This window comes from Falco punctatus, assembly GCF_963210335.1.
Source record: "Falco punctatus genome assembly, chromosome: 1".
NCBI lineage: Eukaryota > Metazoa > Chordata > Aves > Falconiformes > Falconidae > Falco > Falco punctatus.
In genome coordinates, this window is record NC_137580.1 from 118,604,446 (window position 1) to 118,621,574 (window position 17,129).

General features: G+C 47.9%; 1 protein-coding gene across 5 annotated transcripts in view; it reads left to right on the forward strand.

Annotated features, from left to right (window-relative positions):
* The window catches only part of GAS7 (growth arrest specific 7), a 103,305-nt gene that overhangs the window by 44,576 nt on the left and 41,600 nt on the right, over positions 1-17,129 (forward strand). For 4 of the 5 annotated variants that reach the window (XM_080380782.1, XM_080380781.1, XM_080380784.1 and 1 more), the window contains exons 3-4: positions 12,810-12,881; positions 15,161-15,246. In XM_080380782.1, coding sequence (XP_080236908.1) covers positions 12,810-12,881; positions 15,161-15,246 — 158 coding nt within the window. The remainder of the gene's footprint in view (positions 1-12,809; positions 12,882-15,160; positions 15,247-17,129) is intronic. The other variant, XM_080380783.1, reaches the window with a different exon arrangement.

Here is a 17,129-nt window from a genome sequence, read left to right on the forward strand (position 1 = left end):
TACGCAAAACCATGAAAAATCATGTTGGCCTTGCTTTGGGGCACAGCAGGAACAAAATGACTTCCTGAAATCCCTGTCAGGCCTGCTTTTTCAGTCTGTAAAGCCTAACCTAAATGAAAAATATTTATTAGTGTAGGGGATGACAAATGCCTGCAACTCACATGAGAGTTGTACTTTATTTGGTATCTTTGTGTTTCCCCGGTTTTTACATATGTCGCATCCAAGTAGGCTGTTGTCACTCAACTGCTGGTTTGCTTTTTCTGGTTGTCTAAGTCAAAGAATCTCAATAGGAGTTCAGAGGAACGTTTACTGTGCTTTCATTTCATGTGTACCCCCATGCACCTGTGCTGAATATTCCCACTGCGCTTTGGGACAGATCCTGCTCCTTCCTGGATAGTCCTGCCCTCCTGTTCTCCAGGGAAAGGCAGGATTAGCCAGCAAAGCATGGGGCAGAAGCAGCTGGTGGGCTCCACACTGCGCAGTCAGTCTGCTGGGAGCAGGGAGGGGGCACAGCCTTTGAAGAAGATCAGCGAGCAAAGCTGTACAAGTTTTGATGCAGTGGGGCTCTGTGCTGCTCCCCAGCTCACCCCTTTGTGGAGTTCTGCTCCCTTCTCCTGAAAACAGCAGGTGTTGGGTGACCAGTCCATCGAACAAATTGCTTTTCTGAATGTGCCTGGCACTGCACCAACTCTGCTTCACCATTTGCTTCCTTCCTCACACAGTGAAGAAGCTTTTTTTTGGGTTAAATAGGGGTTTTGCTTTTGGTGCTTGAGCTATTCAGAGATGGGAACTCAAGTATCCCTTCCAATTCCTGGGGTGGGAAAATGGGATTTTAGGCGCAGGTAATATCTTGATCCTTCTGAGCCTTCATAACACAACAGAACCCTCCCCTGCTGTGAGGCATTAATATTATTGTCAGCTCTTTCCAGTGGTTAGTGTCCTTCCACATTTTGATTATCTGCCTGTGCATCCATAGATCCTATCTGACCATTATCGTATTTCCACCATGAGTGGTGTTGTGTGATCTAATTTTCATTGCCTTTATGTGAAAAACAAAAGGAAATTGGTTCTTAATTGGAAAGAAATAGAATTTATGAGGCAATGTTCTTACGTGGGAAAAAAGGTGTTAGAAAAATCTGTAATCAAAGAGCTGGGGTGACTCTGTATGGAACAAACACTTGTGCACAGGTAAATGAGACAGCGACAAAGATAGCCCATTCCTGTCTATCTCCACTTGATGGCCCAACCAGATAAACACATTTATCATCCTTTGAAACTGGTTGGACTCAATCTTGAAACCATTTTAAAGGCCTCTGACCTGTAAAAGGTCTTCAGAATGAAGCCTAAGAGAATTTCAGTGTACTTAAAATTTGTTTTCATGGTATAGCCTGCTTTAAGAAGGTTGAGTCTGCATCAATTAGATTACAGTCAGGATGCCTGGCATCTATCTTGTGCAACATCTAGACATCCAAGCTTGTCATGTCAAAATGTAAGAAAGAGGAGAGAGATGCCAAGCCACTCTAAAACAGCTGGAAGACCCTTCTCTGTAGCAGTGTGATTCTTATTTTGCATCATTAACCCTGCAAGGAGTCCTGTGCTGGAAGGACAGTCAGGATACCTGTCCAGGGTTTTGGAGAGTTAAATGCGCGTTTGCACTCTGTTAAAACCAGGACACCATCGAGAAAGGGTGATAAACTGGAAAGAAGTGCATGCAAAGGAGCGCATGGCTGCCCGGCTGCAACCCGCTGTCATTGTCGTTGTCCTAGTCGTTGTTGTCATTGTCGTTGTTGTCAGAGTCCGCAGCACTGACTGGCCTCTAGGATGCTCACTCCCTGCCCTTAGATAGGTTTCACCATCCCTACCACCGTCTGAGCAGGGCAGATGTTGATTTGCCTGACAAGATACCATCTGCACGGTGAACAACTCCATTTGAATGGGGTCTTCCAGTCTCACTGTTTATTCATGAAAAGAAATAATTGTCTTTACCTCTCAATTGTCTTCCTGATGTAGGTATCTAAAATAGCTAATGTGGGCTACACCCTGTAAGTGCCAGTTTCTCTTCACTGACTCTAAGGAGAGCTTCGGTGACAATACCAACCCCACAGACAGGTAAAGCTGGCTGTAGTGAATCTCGTTGGGGACCTGAGTTTACAGCCTAGAACCGAAGTAGAACTTAAAAAATGTCCTGTTTCTTTGCATGGGATTACTGCCCCTTCCTACTCCCATAGCAGAATGAAGCCACGATGGGGTCAGCAGGCAGAGAGGGGGCTGCGCAGTGAAACAGTCTCTTCCCATCAGGTCATCTGGTGAGCACACCTCACATCCAGCACACCTGCCCTGGTTTTCTTCCCCAGCAGCGCATAGGATGCATAGGATGCATAGGATGCATAGGATGCATAGGACATTTGTAAAATGCCGCACCCCATTTCTATACGTGGTTCCTACAGCAGCTGCAAATACCCAGACGGCTCACACAGGCACACAAGCACACACCTGCGCGTGTGCTCACACTTCAGAGGGACAGCGCTTTGGGGGAGATTCACTGTCTGAAGAGCTGCGGTACTCATGGGGGTTACTTAAATAACAGGAGCTGGAAGGCCAGGACAACAGCTCTGCGAATCAGACCAGGGCAAAAATATTTATCCCGGGGCAGGAAGCCTTGACAGGTTTAGGACATATCAGAAATATGACTTGTTGGCATAGCAATGGTTGAGGAAAGAAATATGTCTTTACATACTTCCATTGCATGAGTACTAAGAAGGTGGGAGGCCACGTGGCAGCTGGCAGGAGGGCGGTGGAAGGAGAAGGCAGGCTTTGCAGGCACAGCTCGGGGATGTCTCAGGGACAGCACCTTCCCCACAGCACCTGGCCTCACACAAGGTCGCCCCAGAGTCTGGCATAGGGCTGGCCGGAGCTGTTCTGTTGTTGCAGAGCTGTAAGCCCCACGGAAAGCTTCTATATGTGCTAGAAACTCCTAGGTCTGGGCTGAAAAAAAAAACAACGCATTTGGGTGTGCAGTGCTCATAGGTTTGATTCAGCAGATGGAGAAGTAATTTTCTGCTGTTGGGGCAATGAATGGGAGACCAATGGTTACTCTGAGAAGTAACTCTGAAGGTGGAACGGTCCTCCCCAGAGCTGCAATACTGGCTTTTCTGCAGCACTCTGTCTCTGTGCCCTTGAACAATACTACTCTGCCTTGGATTTTTTACCCATCAAATTCAGATGTTAAAATCTCCTAGCCAGCGTTTGGCTATCTCCACACCCATGCTTCCTTGTTTCTCCAGCCTCAGTACTACTACCCACAGGCACACAGCACTTTGCAGTACCACAAGTCCTCTGATGTGTGCTCAGTGTGTTGTCCCACACCCACTGCATGTGCCAAGGGAAGAGGAATTGGCTGTTTGAAGTGTGCAATCAGCCCAGTCTCCTTGTCCCCATCTCCTGAAGCTCCTGCTGCCCTGCAGATGAAGTTTGGGCTGTAGCAACCATGCCTTTGGCTCCGTATGGGGAGAGCACGGCATGACACCCACCCCTCTCAGGCCCAATCCTTCCCCGTGGCCAGGAGGGGTTTGGAGGGATGTTTGTGTGATGCTCCGGAGGCCTCTGTTGCGCCCTGCCCCCCCCCCCCAGGACCTGTGTCCATTTCTCCATCCAGCTGAGATTGCCTGTACCCGGCTGTGCACAGGGGTGTCCCTGTCCCTTTCTTCCCAAGGTAGGTACCATTGCAGCAAGTCAGCAAGAAGCATTGTTGTTCTGCTGGAATTTCAAGATATGAATGTCCCCAGGCTGGTCTGGGTTGCGAAATCACTGTGTGTGAAGCTTTCAAAACCTTTCATGCATATGAGCTGATGGGAAGGCTGTGAATAGGAAGAAGCCCTGTCTGGGAGAGGGCAAACAGAGAGGGCTGACATTGACAGTGAACCCTGAGCACAGCTGGACGACCCGTGGGTCTTCTGGAGGCGAGTGCAGGTAAGGTGAAATTATTTCTGCCCCAGACATCTGACAGTCCCTATGAAACAACTTTGTTTATTTACTTGCTGCTGTTTCAGGGGGTTGGTAGCCAGGCTTCGGACTGGCATTTTCAGAGCCTAAAGCAAGGAGAATAGCACTGCTCTCCTCTGCCTCATCCCTTTACAACGCTTCATATTTGGTTCAGACAGTTATCAGGGCTGCTGGCAAGTTAGTGCAGCTTACTGGGGCTGAGCCTCTCCCTTTCCCAGGACTGCACTGTCATCATCTGAAACAAATTTATGCTCCTGAAGTAATTCCCTAGTATGACATTTTCTTATCAATAATGATTGCAGTTCCATGTTGTGATTGCAAATGAGAGGAGACATGAGTCCAGGCGCAAGTGATGGGGAAGGATGTAAAGGCATAGGGTAGGATGGGTAAATGAAGGGGCAGAGAAGGTGGAAAGCAGTCAGGGTGGGAGGGTGTAGATGCTATCCAATCTTTGAAAGGTGTAAAGAATTGTGTGCTTTGCATAGCCTCTTAAAACCATCTCCTGTGCATGGGCAATACTTACCCATCTTTAAGAAAACTTGGGATGAGCAATCTCCTCTGCTTTCACATCCCATTAATCCTCTTTTCAGATGTGAGACTGTTGTAAGCCATTGACTGAATGGTGCTGGCAGAGCAGATGACACTGCATGTAACCTGGACTGTAAAAGGACATGGAAAAGTTCCCAGGCTGCTTGGCAGGGGCAACCTTAGTGTGCTTTCTGAGAGGGGAGCCCTAGGACCACGCTGCCATGCCGAGTTCAAAAGTGCCAATGTGCCCAGAATGCATAGCTACTATGTGGTTAACCATACAGTTCCTCAGTGTCTATGGGAGTGGTTTACAACTGTGTGTGGGTGGTAGATTCAGCAGGAAAATATTTGATTATGCTGAAGAAACTCTCTGATGTGCTGCAGCTGTAATGCCTCTTGCATTAGTCAAACAATAGCACTCCAGCTACCTTGTCCATGACATTAAAGATGACTTATATACTTATGACACAAGTGTGCATGTGGCTTGCTGCCATCTTGCATTCTCAGCTGAGGTCAGCCTTACATGGTGTGTCCTTATTTCCAGGATTTTCTTGTCTGTGGTGTTATGTTCTTCCCGTTTACTAAACAGTTTTCTGTCTCCTGGAAAGCAGGAATTCTCTTCTCACGTTATCTTGATCCTAACTAAGGTCCATGTAGTCTCATCATCACCATCATCAGTAAAATGCCACCTGCAACAGCAAGTTCTGGGGCATAGACTCCTAGGCAGTCCTGAAACATGTAGCTGCAAGCAGTCATTTCCTTGAAAGGAATCTCAAGTCCAGTACTTCAGGGGTTTGGGAAAATTTTCCCAAGCTGCCTGAAAAAATTATGTATTACTTGGTATCCTCCTGGTACTACCAGTCAGCTTTTCCGTTTCTGTCCTCCTGGGTACTCTTTCCTGCTTACCTTGGTTTAACCTTCACCATTCTTCCCCTGAAGTTCCTAACTCCAAGCAAGGCTCTGATCCAGCTGTGCAGCCACTGCACCCTGCAGCCTACTTGCTGACCCCAGGAAGAGCAGGAACAGCACGTGCTTCTCTAGCCAGCGCCTGAGCAGTCACTGAAAACTCAGTGCCATAAGCACGTTGCATTTCCCTCACAAACCTAGTGCTTAGAGACCTCAAACATCCTGCGGCTAGTGAGCAGCTGCGTTCTTTCCATCCAGCATGGTGCTGTCTTTGTCTCGCAAGTACAATTTCCCAGGGCACCAAAACAGTGGCTGCTAAAACATCCCAGTCTGAGTGGTTAAGCACTGACATGTCGAAGCCCCATTGGAATCCACAGCTGGAAACTCCACCGGACTTTGTCCTCCTGGTGCCTCAGCTGCAGGCTGTTGTCATGAGCAGTGCCTGGCACAACATGGGCAGGTGAGAGATGGTGACGGTGGTTGTGGTCATGCTTTACGCAACTCCTTTGCCATTGCTTTGCCTGGGGCAGAGAATACCCACAGAAACTCTAAGGGACTTCGGCGTGTTACAGGGTTATCCATCCTAAAATACACCATTCACTACACTGATGTCTCGTGGCTTCTCAGCAATGCCAGAGCTGAGAGCACTGGAACATTAGTATGTTGCAAGCTCAACTATTATTTCCTAAAACACACAGTTTTTGAGCACTGCAAGTACATAAAAAGGATTAAATTAAGAGGTGCCAGGTGCAAAGGAAACCTCCCAACTGCACCATTGTAAGCTACACCTTAATCAAGGATATGAAAACAATTTTAATAATGCTGCATTTCAATGAGTAATTGGAGGATGACAACAGACTAAGTAGGAGAATTTTCTGCCCTGCGATCACACAGTGATATTTGCATTTTCACTGATGCTGTTGTGAGTGGGGAAGGGAATTGGGTGAATACGGAATGTGGCCAGTTCTCAGAGGAAATGCATACAGGATCTATCCTGGCAGCCCAAGCACAGCCTGGAATGAAGCTGGCTAAGGGTGGCCCTAAGGCTACTAACAACAGTTGGTCATTTTGTAACTTTACCTCCAACCTTTACCAAATCTTGAAGTCTTTATTTTCAGAGGAGAAACAAGACTTACTTCATCTTCTCTTGGTTAGAAAGTAACCTGAAAGCGAGCTGGAAGCATGCCATTTCTTTGAGAGAGATGACCCAGTCGTTCAGCTAGACTGGCATGTTCCTGGAGCTCCAGCCCAGCACACCTTGTCACGTCCCTGAGAGCCAGAGTGCGCACGTCAGCCTGGGGCTCAGCAAAGCCAGATGCTTTAGAGGGGTTCTCTCCTTGAAGACAACCAGTCTGCAATGCTGGAAAACAGTGAGGAAGTTCATCACTTGCAGACAGTTTTTGCCTCCTCTGAAGTACTTGCTAGACCTGAAGTGAGATATCAGTGGGTGGAACGAATATAACCATGACCTACTCTAGTACTTCCTCTGCATAATATTTTTCCATCTCTCTGAGTCAGTTAAGGAGCTTGGAAGGATTTAGTCTGTGGGTCAAGATTTTTCTTTCATATGTCACTAGCTACAGTCAACACCTACTCCAACTAAACTTATGAACTACAGCTGAAATAGTAATTCATCTGTGGAAACACCGAAGAGACGTCAAGCATTTTTATTACATGTTTTTTTCTTATACAGATAAAGCTTTTTAGTGACAGCTTCCCTCTGACACAGGATGCCCTGTCGAAAGGGTGATACAGAAACTCACCCTGGTAAAGTGGCCTAAAACCTAGAAGAACAAAGTGTGTCTCAGGGAGTGCTGGAAATAGCATTATTATAACTACTAAGCCTGCAATGAAGGGCTTGCTTTTGTTACATGGTGTTAGTAAAAGAGGGGCACGGTACAGGTCTCCGTGCTCAATTTGAAATATCAAGTAAGGACTGCTGTCAGCTGCAGCTTTTCCTGTGCTGCTGAGGTAGTGACAAGCACCTCAACCCTCAACACATGGACAGAAGATTTCAAGAACTCTCGGATGGAGCCTGTCTCCACAGCACTGTTTTGGGACTGAGGGTAAAAGCTGTATGGCAGCCTCAGTCTCTTTTTTTTTTATTGGACTGCCTATGGGACAGAGCTGGATTCCAGTTCTGACACTGCACCCCCCACGGAGCAAACTCATACGCTACGTGATGCTCTGCATTCAGCACTTGCAAGGTTGAATCTCATGTTTTGCGCAGGTGCAGAGAGATTTGCCTCTGTCACTTCTACCTGCTTTTCTTGTCTCTTTTCATTAGGTGTGAGGATGGAAGTAAAGGTCAGGGTCCTGGGAGGCCTGTGGAGGAGTGTGACCTTGCAATGCCATGCGAGGACACTGTGTAAAGGACCATGTCACAGTTCAGAGGCTCGTGCATGGACTGGTTGGTTGGCCTTTCTGAGCTGATGTTGCTATAGGAGGCCAGTATCAGGTTTAGTGCTGCAGGGTTCACTGGACCAAAATGCTGGAGCACAGAGACAAAAGAGCTGCTCTTCTACATCAGGAGAGTCCCTGGACTCTGGTCTGCAGGAGGTCAGGAGGGGAGAGCCAAGATGGTTCCTCCTGGTCTGGAGTTAGTTCTGTGAATTGATGCACAGGTGAGACTTCCTCATTCCAATGAAATAAAATTTCCTTGTGCTACACATCCTCTACAGATTAAGGAGGAAAGTGTTTTCCTTGTGCTCACGTTCACACACAACTGCTTCTAGTGTTTTGAAAGGTTTTCTCCGGTCTCCAGGCGTTGCGGGTGATTTCCTCTCCTTACAGGCACGAACTCCCCCGCTCCCCCGCCGTTCCTTTGGGCTGTGTTCTCCCACACAAAATACCAAGAAACGAACTGCCATGAAACCCTTTCTGATTCATCACAGATGTGGGGAAGATCTTCATCAGAAAGGGGAGATAACGGACAGTGCTTTGCTTCCCGCTAGTGAGGTGAAGTTTACTCCCAGCAAAGCCAGCCAGCGCGTGGCGGTTGGGGCAGCCGGGGGGGTTGGGCTGGGGGTGCCGTACTGCGCTGTAAGAGAACCTTAGTTTCCAGCGCGGGGCTGTTTGCACTCCCTTCGACTCACAGGTTCCACCAATCTTTGCATTTTGGGGAGCCACAGACAGGCCACAGACCTTGCTGAAAGCCTATGGAGATGCAGTGGAGCAGCAAAGGGAGGCTGGGAGGTTTGCAAACGGTCTGCACAGACGGGTCATTGCTACGTGCCATTGGCAAAAGCAAAGTGAACCCCCAAAAAGATGAGGTAGGGCTGCGGGGCCTGTTCTACCCTACTGCAAATATCACTTCTAATTCTGCATGTTTTCAGGAACATCTTGGGTTCTTCCAGGGTTTCTTATTGTGGCATTAAGGAGAGAGACAGTCTGTGGCTGTTCTTCATCCATGCCAGAGTGACCTGTGCAGCCCACACAGCTTCGTGTTATTCAGGGCAGAAACTGAGCTTGGAGCTGCTCAGCATTACAGATTTATTGCTGCTAAAACCAAACCAAACTCCAAACCTATTTCCAAAGACGTGAGGGAGCACCAGCAGTTGGGTGATCCACAGTAGCTACTACAGATGCGTAAGACCAGGGTAAGTTTCTGCGCAGTAAGCAGACCCAGGGCCCTCGGGCTTCCTGTGCCACATTCTTGTAGTTTGGGCAAAGAAACTATGGAGCATTCAGTTCCTAAAGTAGCGCTACACATGACACCATTCAGAGGTAAATCCATTCTGGAAGGCAATCTAAGCACACTCAGGAGGGATTATGGTGGACCTTAAAGTCCTGATGTTTGGCTGGTGTTGTATGTTCAGGCTGGAAAGTAACTGCTTTGACCTCAGAGCACTACTGGCTTCACGGAGAAGGGACACAGAATTCCTTCTCCAGCTGCTGCGCTTTGGTCACAGAAATCACCTGCATTGGGACCTCCCCAGAAACTGTGGTTCTTGACTAACACGATGTCCCAGGGTGTGTGGCTTTCTGAAAGCCTGACCCATCATGTTATTTCTCGTTCTGCCGAACAGATGCAAAGTGAACTTCTTGCCCCAAACAGCACAGGTTTCCGCTTTCCTTTGGGAGGAAATGTCTAACCACATCTGTGAAAACCCTCTTTGGTTCTTTTGGCATGTGTAGCTTGGGTCTTCTATTTTTCCTCTTGCCACGTCATTTCAGTTTGAACAAGTGGCTTTCTGCTGCCCTGCTGTTCAGTAACTAATTTCCAGATATCTCCCAGGGCTGCAGGACTTCTTTTTGTTCACAGACCTCCTTTGCAGTCCAGAGAGGGACAAGAAAACTACTGATTATTCCCCTCGTTGGTTAAATAGAATAATTAACTTGTGGCTGATAAGGGAGGACAGAGCTTGTCAGTGTTGGTCTGCCAGTGCTAAATTACACTCTCCCAGAGTTTGAGGTTTTAGCTTGACCCCAGCATCCTCTCTGGAAAACTGAGTGGGATGTAAAATCTTGTCTGATACTGAATCTGTTCTTGATAGCAGCGACCATTGTTTCACCACAGGGTTACAAGGAGATTTTCCAAGCACCAAGATCAAACGCTGCATTTGGTACCCCAAGATGAGACTCTGCCTTGGGAATATCAAACAAGGTGTTGTCTCTCACCAAGCCTTTTCTGTGGAGTTGTGGAAAATGATCACACACACCCCACCCCCATTCGCTTCTAATCATGACTAAGCTGCAGACATTTGTCATGTTACAGTATTATCTTGGTAAATGGAGTTGCTTCCAGCAGATGGCACAGCATGCATCCTGATCGAGGTTCCCTCCTGTCCCTGCCTGGGCTGCCAGAATAATGATTCTGTTAGCGTACAGATGTGGGTTTTTTTTTTTTTTTCCTCCTAGCACTCAAAATAAATGGGGTTAAAACCACTCTTTTATGGCGTTTCCTACCGAATAGAAGATGTTATTTCCATTATATGCATTTTTATAGCATTTTTTTTGTTTTCTTTTTAATGTGCATAACTCCACAATCCCTCTATTTTAAAAAAAATTGCCCGGACGCTGAGTGTTTTGGGTTGTATTCACAAATATGCTAACCACTGGGCACTGCTCTTTCATGTATAAATTTCTGCCCTGAAGTTACGTATCTGGGCCTTCCGCATGGCAGAGGGGAAGCGTTAGGCACTTCACACCAGCTCTAGAGCAGCTAGCAGACAAAGTAGAGGCCAGTTACCAAGAAGCAGCTGGTAATTTTAACAGACTCATTGTATTTCAAATGTGTTTGTTGGGGTTTTAAGTACATTCCTCTGTACGGTCTCAAAAATGCAAAAATATTGCAGACAGACAAGCTTGCATTATAAACCTCAAGCCAAATATGAAGGTAACTTTTTTTACTGCTAATGTCAGTCAGCTCTGACAAAAACATGTTACCCCACTGGTTGCACTTGGGCATAAGCATGAGTGGGCATCACAGCCCCACCACACAGATCTCCATAAGCCATTCTTTAAAACACTTGTCTTCAACTCAACTTACTTTCATTATTCATTAATCAACAGTTTACATTAGGGGAAAAAAAAATCTACCATAAAGGTAGGTAGCACGTTTGTTTACCTTTGCATTACAATAAATGTAAATTAGAATTTGTCTTTATTTAACCATGCACTCATGTATTTTAAGCCAAGACAAGATGACTCATAAAATACAACTCTTAGCATTTGATTTTCCTCCCATTTAGTTAAAACACATTCCAGTTCTTTCTCATGACCTAGTGTGGATTTTATTAACTTACTACCCAATTCACAAAAAGTGAGTAAAATTTAAAGACTTCCCCTTGATTCATCAAAGCTTCTAGTCCACCAGGATTTGCACTTGCAATGAAAAAAAAATAAATCTCAAAGTATTTTTGTTTGCAAGAAAAAGCATGCTGTGGCTTGGGAGAAGGGGAGAGAGGGGAAAGCAAAGTGTGTGTCTCCAGGCTTTGGGCATCACAGGTGTGGGGGATGGCACCTTCCTCCATTTGGGATCCGTAATCCTGAGTCCTTTCCTGTAATAAGGAATGTAACGCAACCCTTGAGGACATCTGTATGTGTATATATGTGCATGAATGTATATATAGAGATAGTATAAGATGAAACAGTATACCCTTCTTTACCTAACAGGCCTTTTATGGTTCTTGAAACTTGTTAGCATCCTGGTTTTTGCTCAGATGAGCGGTCACCCAGGTCAGGAGGCCTTACATGCCCTGATGGAAGTGTGGGCTGCCAACCCTAACCTGTCACATCCAGCAGCGCCCTCAGCCTCTCTGCTCCAGGACTGCTGGGCTAGGTTCATCTGGAATACTGAGACGCAGGATTTCAGGCTTTGGCAGGGTTAGATGGCTGTTGGTTGGGATGTTGGAAATGACCGTTCCAAACCAAGCGGCTGAAGTAGTCCTTTGACTTGATGACACTGACTTGCTTATTTTCTTATTTGACATTGGCAAATAGTATTGTTTATTTGGTTTGGTACCAGCATGTTTATTCAAAAGGAATGGTGGCTTGGGCTTCCCAGCTAGACTTCTGCAGAAGTTGCTGTTCTAACCCCACTGTCTGCTGTTTGAAACTTTCACAAAGTTTTGCAATTAAATATTCTGTATTTAGCATGTGGTCAAAAGTAATTTTCCATTTGCAGAGAAAATGAGCAGAATGGTTAAACTACAGAGGAAACTGAGAGGGGAAAAGCAGCAGCAGTCTTTTGAGTATCAAAACTGGTGCGACATACATTTGCGTATCCCAGCTGCTGAAGGACCCAAGTGGAAAAAAGGAAATTTGCCAGGGAAATAGCTTTTTTGAAGGAAAAAAAATGCTACAGTCTGTGTACATGTCACTTAAACCACATTTCTGAGTCATTCACAGCCGCCTTTCGTGCAGAGCGCATGCAAAGGCACTGCACGGCGCGGTCCTTGTTGCCCGGGTAAGGACCGTGGCTGGCTGTGCTGCAGCAGCTGTGGCCAGGCAGCTCTCCATACCCACAGTGGGCTGCAGGTGGGACCCCAGGCCGGGCTTGATTTAACTGCACCTGGAAAGGCTCTCAGCTTACAGGCAGCGATCTGTGCTGCAGCTGTATCCCTGCTTTCTCGCAGAGCACAGCCCTGAGGCAGACCTGCGCTAGAAGAACCAGTGATGCAGCTCCCTTTCCAGCTCTGTTTCCACCCATCCCAGCTGGCTGCCAAGGGAGCCAGGGCTGGGGAGCGACAGCAGAAAGAGATGGGAGGAGAAGGGAAGTGCAGGGACGTGCAGGCACCTTCATCACAGAGCAAGAACCTGCTTCAGAGAACACTGAGGGTCAGATCCATTTGTATGTGTGTAATAGACGTAACTCTGGTGGGTGTGTGCAAGGCCTCCATCACCCTTACACTGATGTTTCCCTTCAACAGAAACGACCTGGGAGAGGCCAAGCAGTGTGCCTGGGACTCCAAAGAGCCCTGTGTCACAGAAGAGTTCTGCAGGTACTGTGTGATGCTGTGCCTGACCACTGCATTGGGTGAATCTGCTTTTCTGCCACTCAGCGGAGCAAAGGAAAATGCTGTGATTACGTGGGATGTATACTTAACGTACATGGTCATGTGAGTGTAGGACAGTAAACAAAAAGTGAAAAAAAGTGCCCTTCTGATACATCTTCCTCTCTGTTGTTTCCCTCCTGGTGCATCTTCTGGCAGGTCATCTGAAGTGTCTGCTCAGAGTGGCGATGGCTTCCTTCCTTGGAGCAGGGAGGCAGTGACCCAGCGAGCCAGCGGGGCTGCTGGCTCTGTCAGGGAACGACAGGCTGCCTTTCCCAGTCCTGCTTTCTGCTTGGGCAGGGGAAGCAAAAAGCTGCAGAGGAACGTGGGCTGGCTGTAGCTCCTTCACGCAGAGCATGTGCACAATGAAGCATTGTTGCGTGGGGTAGCTGCGGGGCTGACCCCTCCACCTCTGCCCTGACCCAAAGTTGCAGGGAATGGAGCAAAAGAGGATCAGCTGCATAATTGTACTGAAAAGCTTTGGGTACTGCAGAGAGACAAAGCAAAGCAAAAATTACTCTAGAATAAAAAGTGTTAAATGTAAAGGCCATTGCTGCCAGCTGACAGTAAATAATGCAGTCTAGATGTTTTTCACAGAATTTTTTTTAACTGATGCCCCTCTTTATCAACAGAGCTGAGTGGGAATTAGGCTTGAAGGTTGTACATTTTGTGACCAAAGGATTTGTAATGTAGTTGTGTATCTTGTTTTAACCCTACTTTAAGCATTATTCTTTGCTCAGTATATTCCATAAACAAAGCAACCTACAGCTGTATACATGAACCATAAACATCTTACAAGGGTTGCTTTCTTGACATGAAAAGCCCGTCTCCATTAAACCAGTGCTTTTTACATGTGGGTTGACCCTGGCTGGCTACCAGCTACCCACCGAGCTGCTCTATCGCTCCCCCCCTCAGCTGGATGGGGGGAGAAAAATACGACAAAAGGCTCATGGGTCGAAGTAAGGATGGGGAGATCACTCACCAATTACTGTCACAGGCAAAACAGACTCAACTCAGGAAAATTAATTTAATTTATGACCAACCAGAGCAGAGGAGGGTAATGAGGAATAAAAGCCAAATCTTGAAACGCTTTCCCCCCACCCCTCCCTTCGTCCTGCGCTCAACTTCACTCCCAGTTTTCTCCCCCTCCTCCCACCACAGCAGCACAGGGGGATGGGGAACGGGGGCTGCGGTCAGTCCATCACACGCTCTCTCTGCCCTCCTCGTGGGGAGGGCTCCTCACACTGCCCCTGCTCCAGCAGTCCTCCATGAACGGCTCCAGCATGGGTCCCTCCGGCAGGTGCCATCCATCAGGAACAGCCAGCCCCAGTATGGGGGTCCCCAGCCCGGGCTCCTCTCCCCACGGGGCCACAGGCTCACAGCCTCCTTCGGGCACCCCCTGCCCGGCGAGGGGTCCCACATGGGCTGTGGGGAGAGACCTGCTCCCCCGTGGGTTCCATGGGTGGGAGCACAGCCTGCCCGGCCAGGGCCTTCCCGCGGGATGCCCGGGAACCTCTGCTCCACACCTGGAGCCCCTCCTGCCTCCTCCTGCCCTGCCCGGGGGGGCTGCAGGGCCGCTGCTCTCACTGTTCTCACTCCTCTCTTCTGACTGCTGCTGGTGTTGTGCAGGGTTTTCTCCCCTTCTTCAACCCGCTCTCCCCAAGGTTCTGCCATCGGTGCTGGGCTGGGCTGTGGCCAGCGGTGGGTCCGGCTGGGAGCTGGCTGGCCTGGGCTCCATCGGCCACGGGGGGCTTCTCGCAGCTTCTCACAGGCAGCACTCCTGTAGCCCCCCGCCACCAAAGCCTTGCCACGCAAACCCAAAGCCCTGCTTCTTCCAACAGATCATTTTATCAAACAGTACTACAGGAACTATTTTGAGTTTGGGAGTCTCTTTTTCTTGGCTCTTTCCAGCTCAGTAACTCCTGTCACAATGCCTGGTAAAAGCCTGCTGCAGGATCCTAGAGGCGGAGCGGGCGCATGGGCTGAGCTTCTGTAGAGTCCAGTTCTGGGGTCTTCCTGGGCTGGAGCTAACACATCACATTGCCAGCCTGTTGGGATGGGGAGAAGCATCCATAGCTTCTTAGGCTGGAGGCAGTGAACACTGGTGACTCAAAAAAGGCACTGTCATTTATATCTGTATATTCAATTACGAGATTATTTTTTAAAACGTGCAATTGTTCATTTGCTAACAGCAGCAAGCCTGCTAACTGCCCATTCTGTTCTTACAGTGAATGGCTACTACATCTCTGGGACCCCAATACACCAGCTCGACTCTGGTCATATGAGCCTCCGAAAAGCCAGTGGGGACCCCCAGGTAAGTTTTGGGGAAAAAGCCAAACGGAGGTATCCAATAAAGGGGTGTTCACTGAAGTAGTTTAGGAATCTGCCCAGAGCGGGAGTGCAAGAGGCATTTTCTTTTAGAAACTGTCAGGTCAGAGAGATTTGTTGCATCTAGAAAAATTAGGTCTTTGTGCCCAGATGGTAAAACAGTACAAAATGGCAAGATAGTTTGGATTTTTTTGTCCTATCAGTCCTTTCTGAAAAATCCACCAGGCCACTTCAGTCACTATTAACAACCCAACAAATTTTCCTGCCACTCCAGCCTGAAGCCTGGGGCTGTCTCCAGCACAAGTCCCCTCTCTAGACTTGCACATCTGCCCATCTCTGTGTCTCATTGTATTTTCTTGCAGCTCCAGCTTTCCCTCCCAAAGACAGTATACACAAAGAATTTGTCTGAAGCTTTTTTCTCAATTACTTCATCATTCCTGCGTGTCCTTTTGCAGGCCCTCCTCTGTGCCTTACATAGCCTGTGCCTTACATAGCCTGTGCCTCACCCATCGCATCACCCCCGGGCTAGCATTCAAGCCGGTTTCCCCTGCCTGTTTGTCCAAGTTTTCAAGAAATATCCCTGCGCTTTTTCTTGTACCACTTCATGTCTCTGGGAGGGTCTTCCCTGCAGGTCTGCAGATGCAGCACAGGGCTCTGGGCCCTCTTCCAGCTCCTCCCACGAAACTTCGCTCCCTGCCGAAACAGCAACAGTTGAATAGCTAGTGGGTTGCACTCCCGTTTGGTTGTGCTTCACTGCCCGCTGGCATTTTTCCCCTGATGGTACCGGAGCCGAGTTCTCTGTTTCATTTCTGTATTAACTGGTAGGTTCTTCTGCAGTGCAACTCCTTAAGTACTCCCAGTGAAATGCATGTTTCATTTGTGTGCTGCTGCCATGCTGACCTGGGTTGCCTGTTGCTCTCAGCGTCCCTCTGATGTTCCCCATTTCCTGGTCTAAATTTTGTATTGTCTGCCAACTGTCCCTTTTTGCCTCAACCTACTTTCTCACCCCTTGCCTCCTAGGTAGTGGCCTTCAGCCTTGTCCTCATGTGTTCTGTTTTAGCTAAGTCAGCAATTCTGGTTTTGCTTCCCCACCAGTGGATTAATGGCATCTCCCATGATACAGGCCAGCACTTTGGACTCCCTTTTCCTTCCACATCAAACATCTTGCACTTAACTGCCCGTGCTGCTTCATCCCTGAGCAGTTTACACAGGCTGGGCAACTAAACCAGGTCAAAAGCATTTTCAAAACTGAGGTAGTGCATTACCAGACAGCCCTGTCCGCATGTCTGTTGTGACGCCCTCGGAGAACCCAAATAAGCTTGCAGGCTGTGACTTTCTTTAAAAAAAAGCTATGCTAAACCTCATGTAAAAAAAATCATTTCTCAAGGTATCTGATTCACAAATGTTTCTGCAGTTGGCTTAGTACACAAGTCAGATTAACTGACTCCCCCAGAACTTGGTTTGTAGCAATATTTGCCACTCTCCATTTTTATGGTGCTGAGTGTGACTAAAGTTTATAGTCACCTTCTTGGTGAAATTCACATCTGAGTCGCATGGGGAGTCCACTGCCATGCACTGGTTTGCTCAGCTGACTCAGCCATCAGACCAACAAAAAAGTCCCTTCTATGACTTTTCTCATCCGTGTCAACAGCCTCCAGGATGATTTCTTTCCACTGCTCCTTTATTACAGGTTTTTCCAAATTGAAGTCCTGGCTTCCTTCCTGCTTTGAACCTGTAGCTAGTTCTGAATCTGTAACTGGCTGCTGGTGCCATTAATTCTAAGAGCAGCTTGTGTCCGCGCCCGCTTGGGAGCCTGCCTTGCCTAGGAGCTGCGGCTGCTTTTGCAGAAGAGTTCTCAGTACGGAAAGC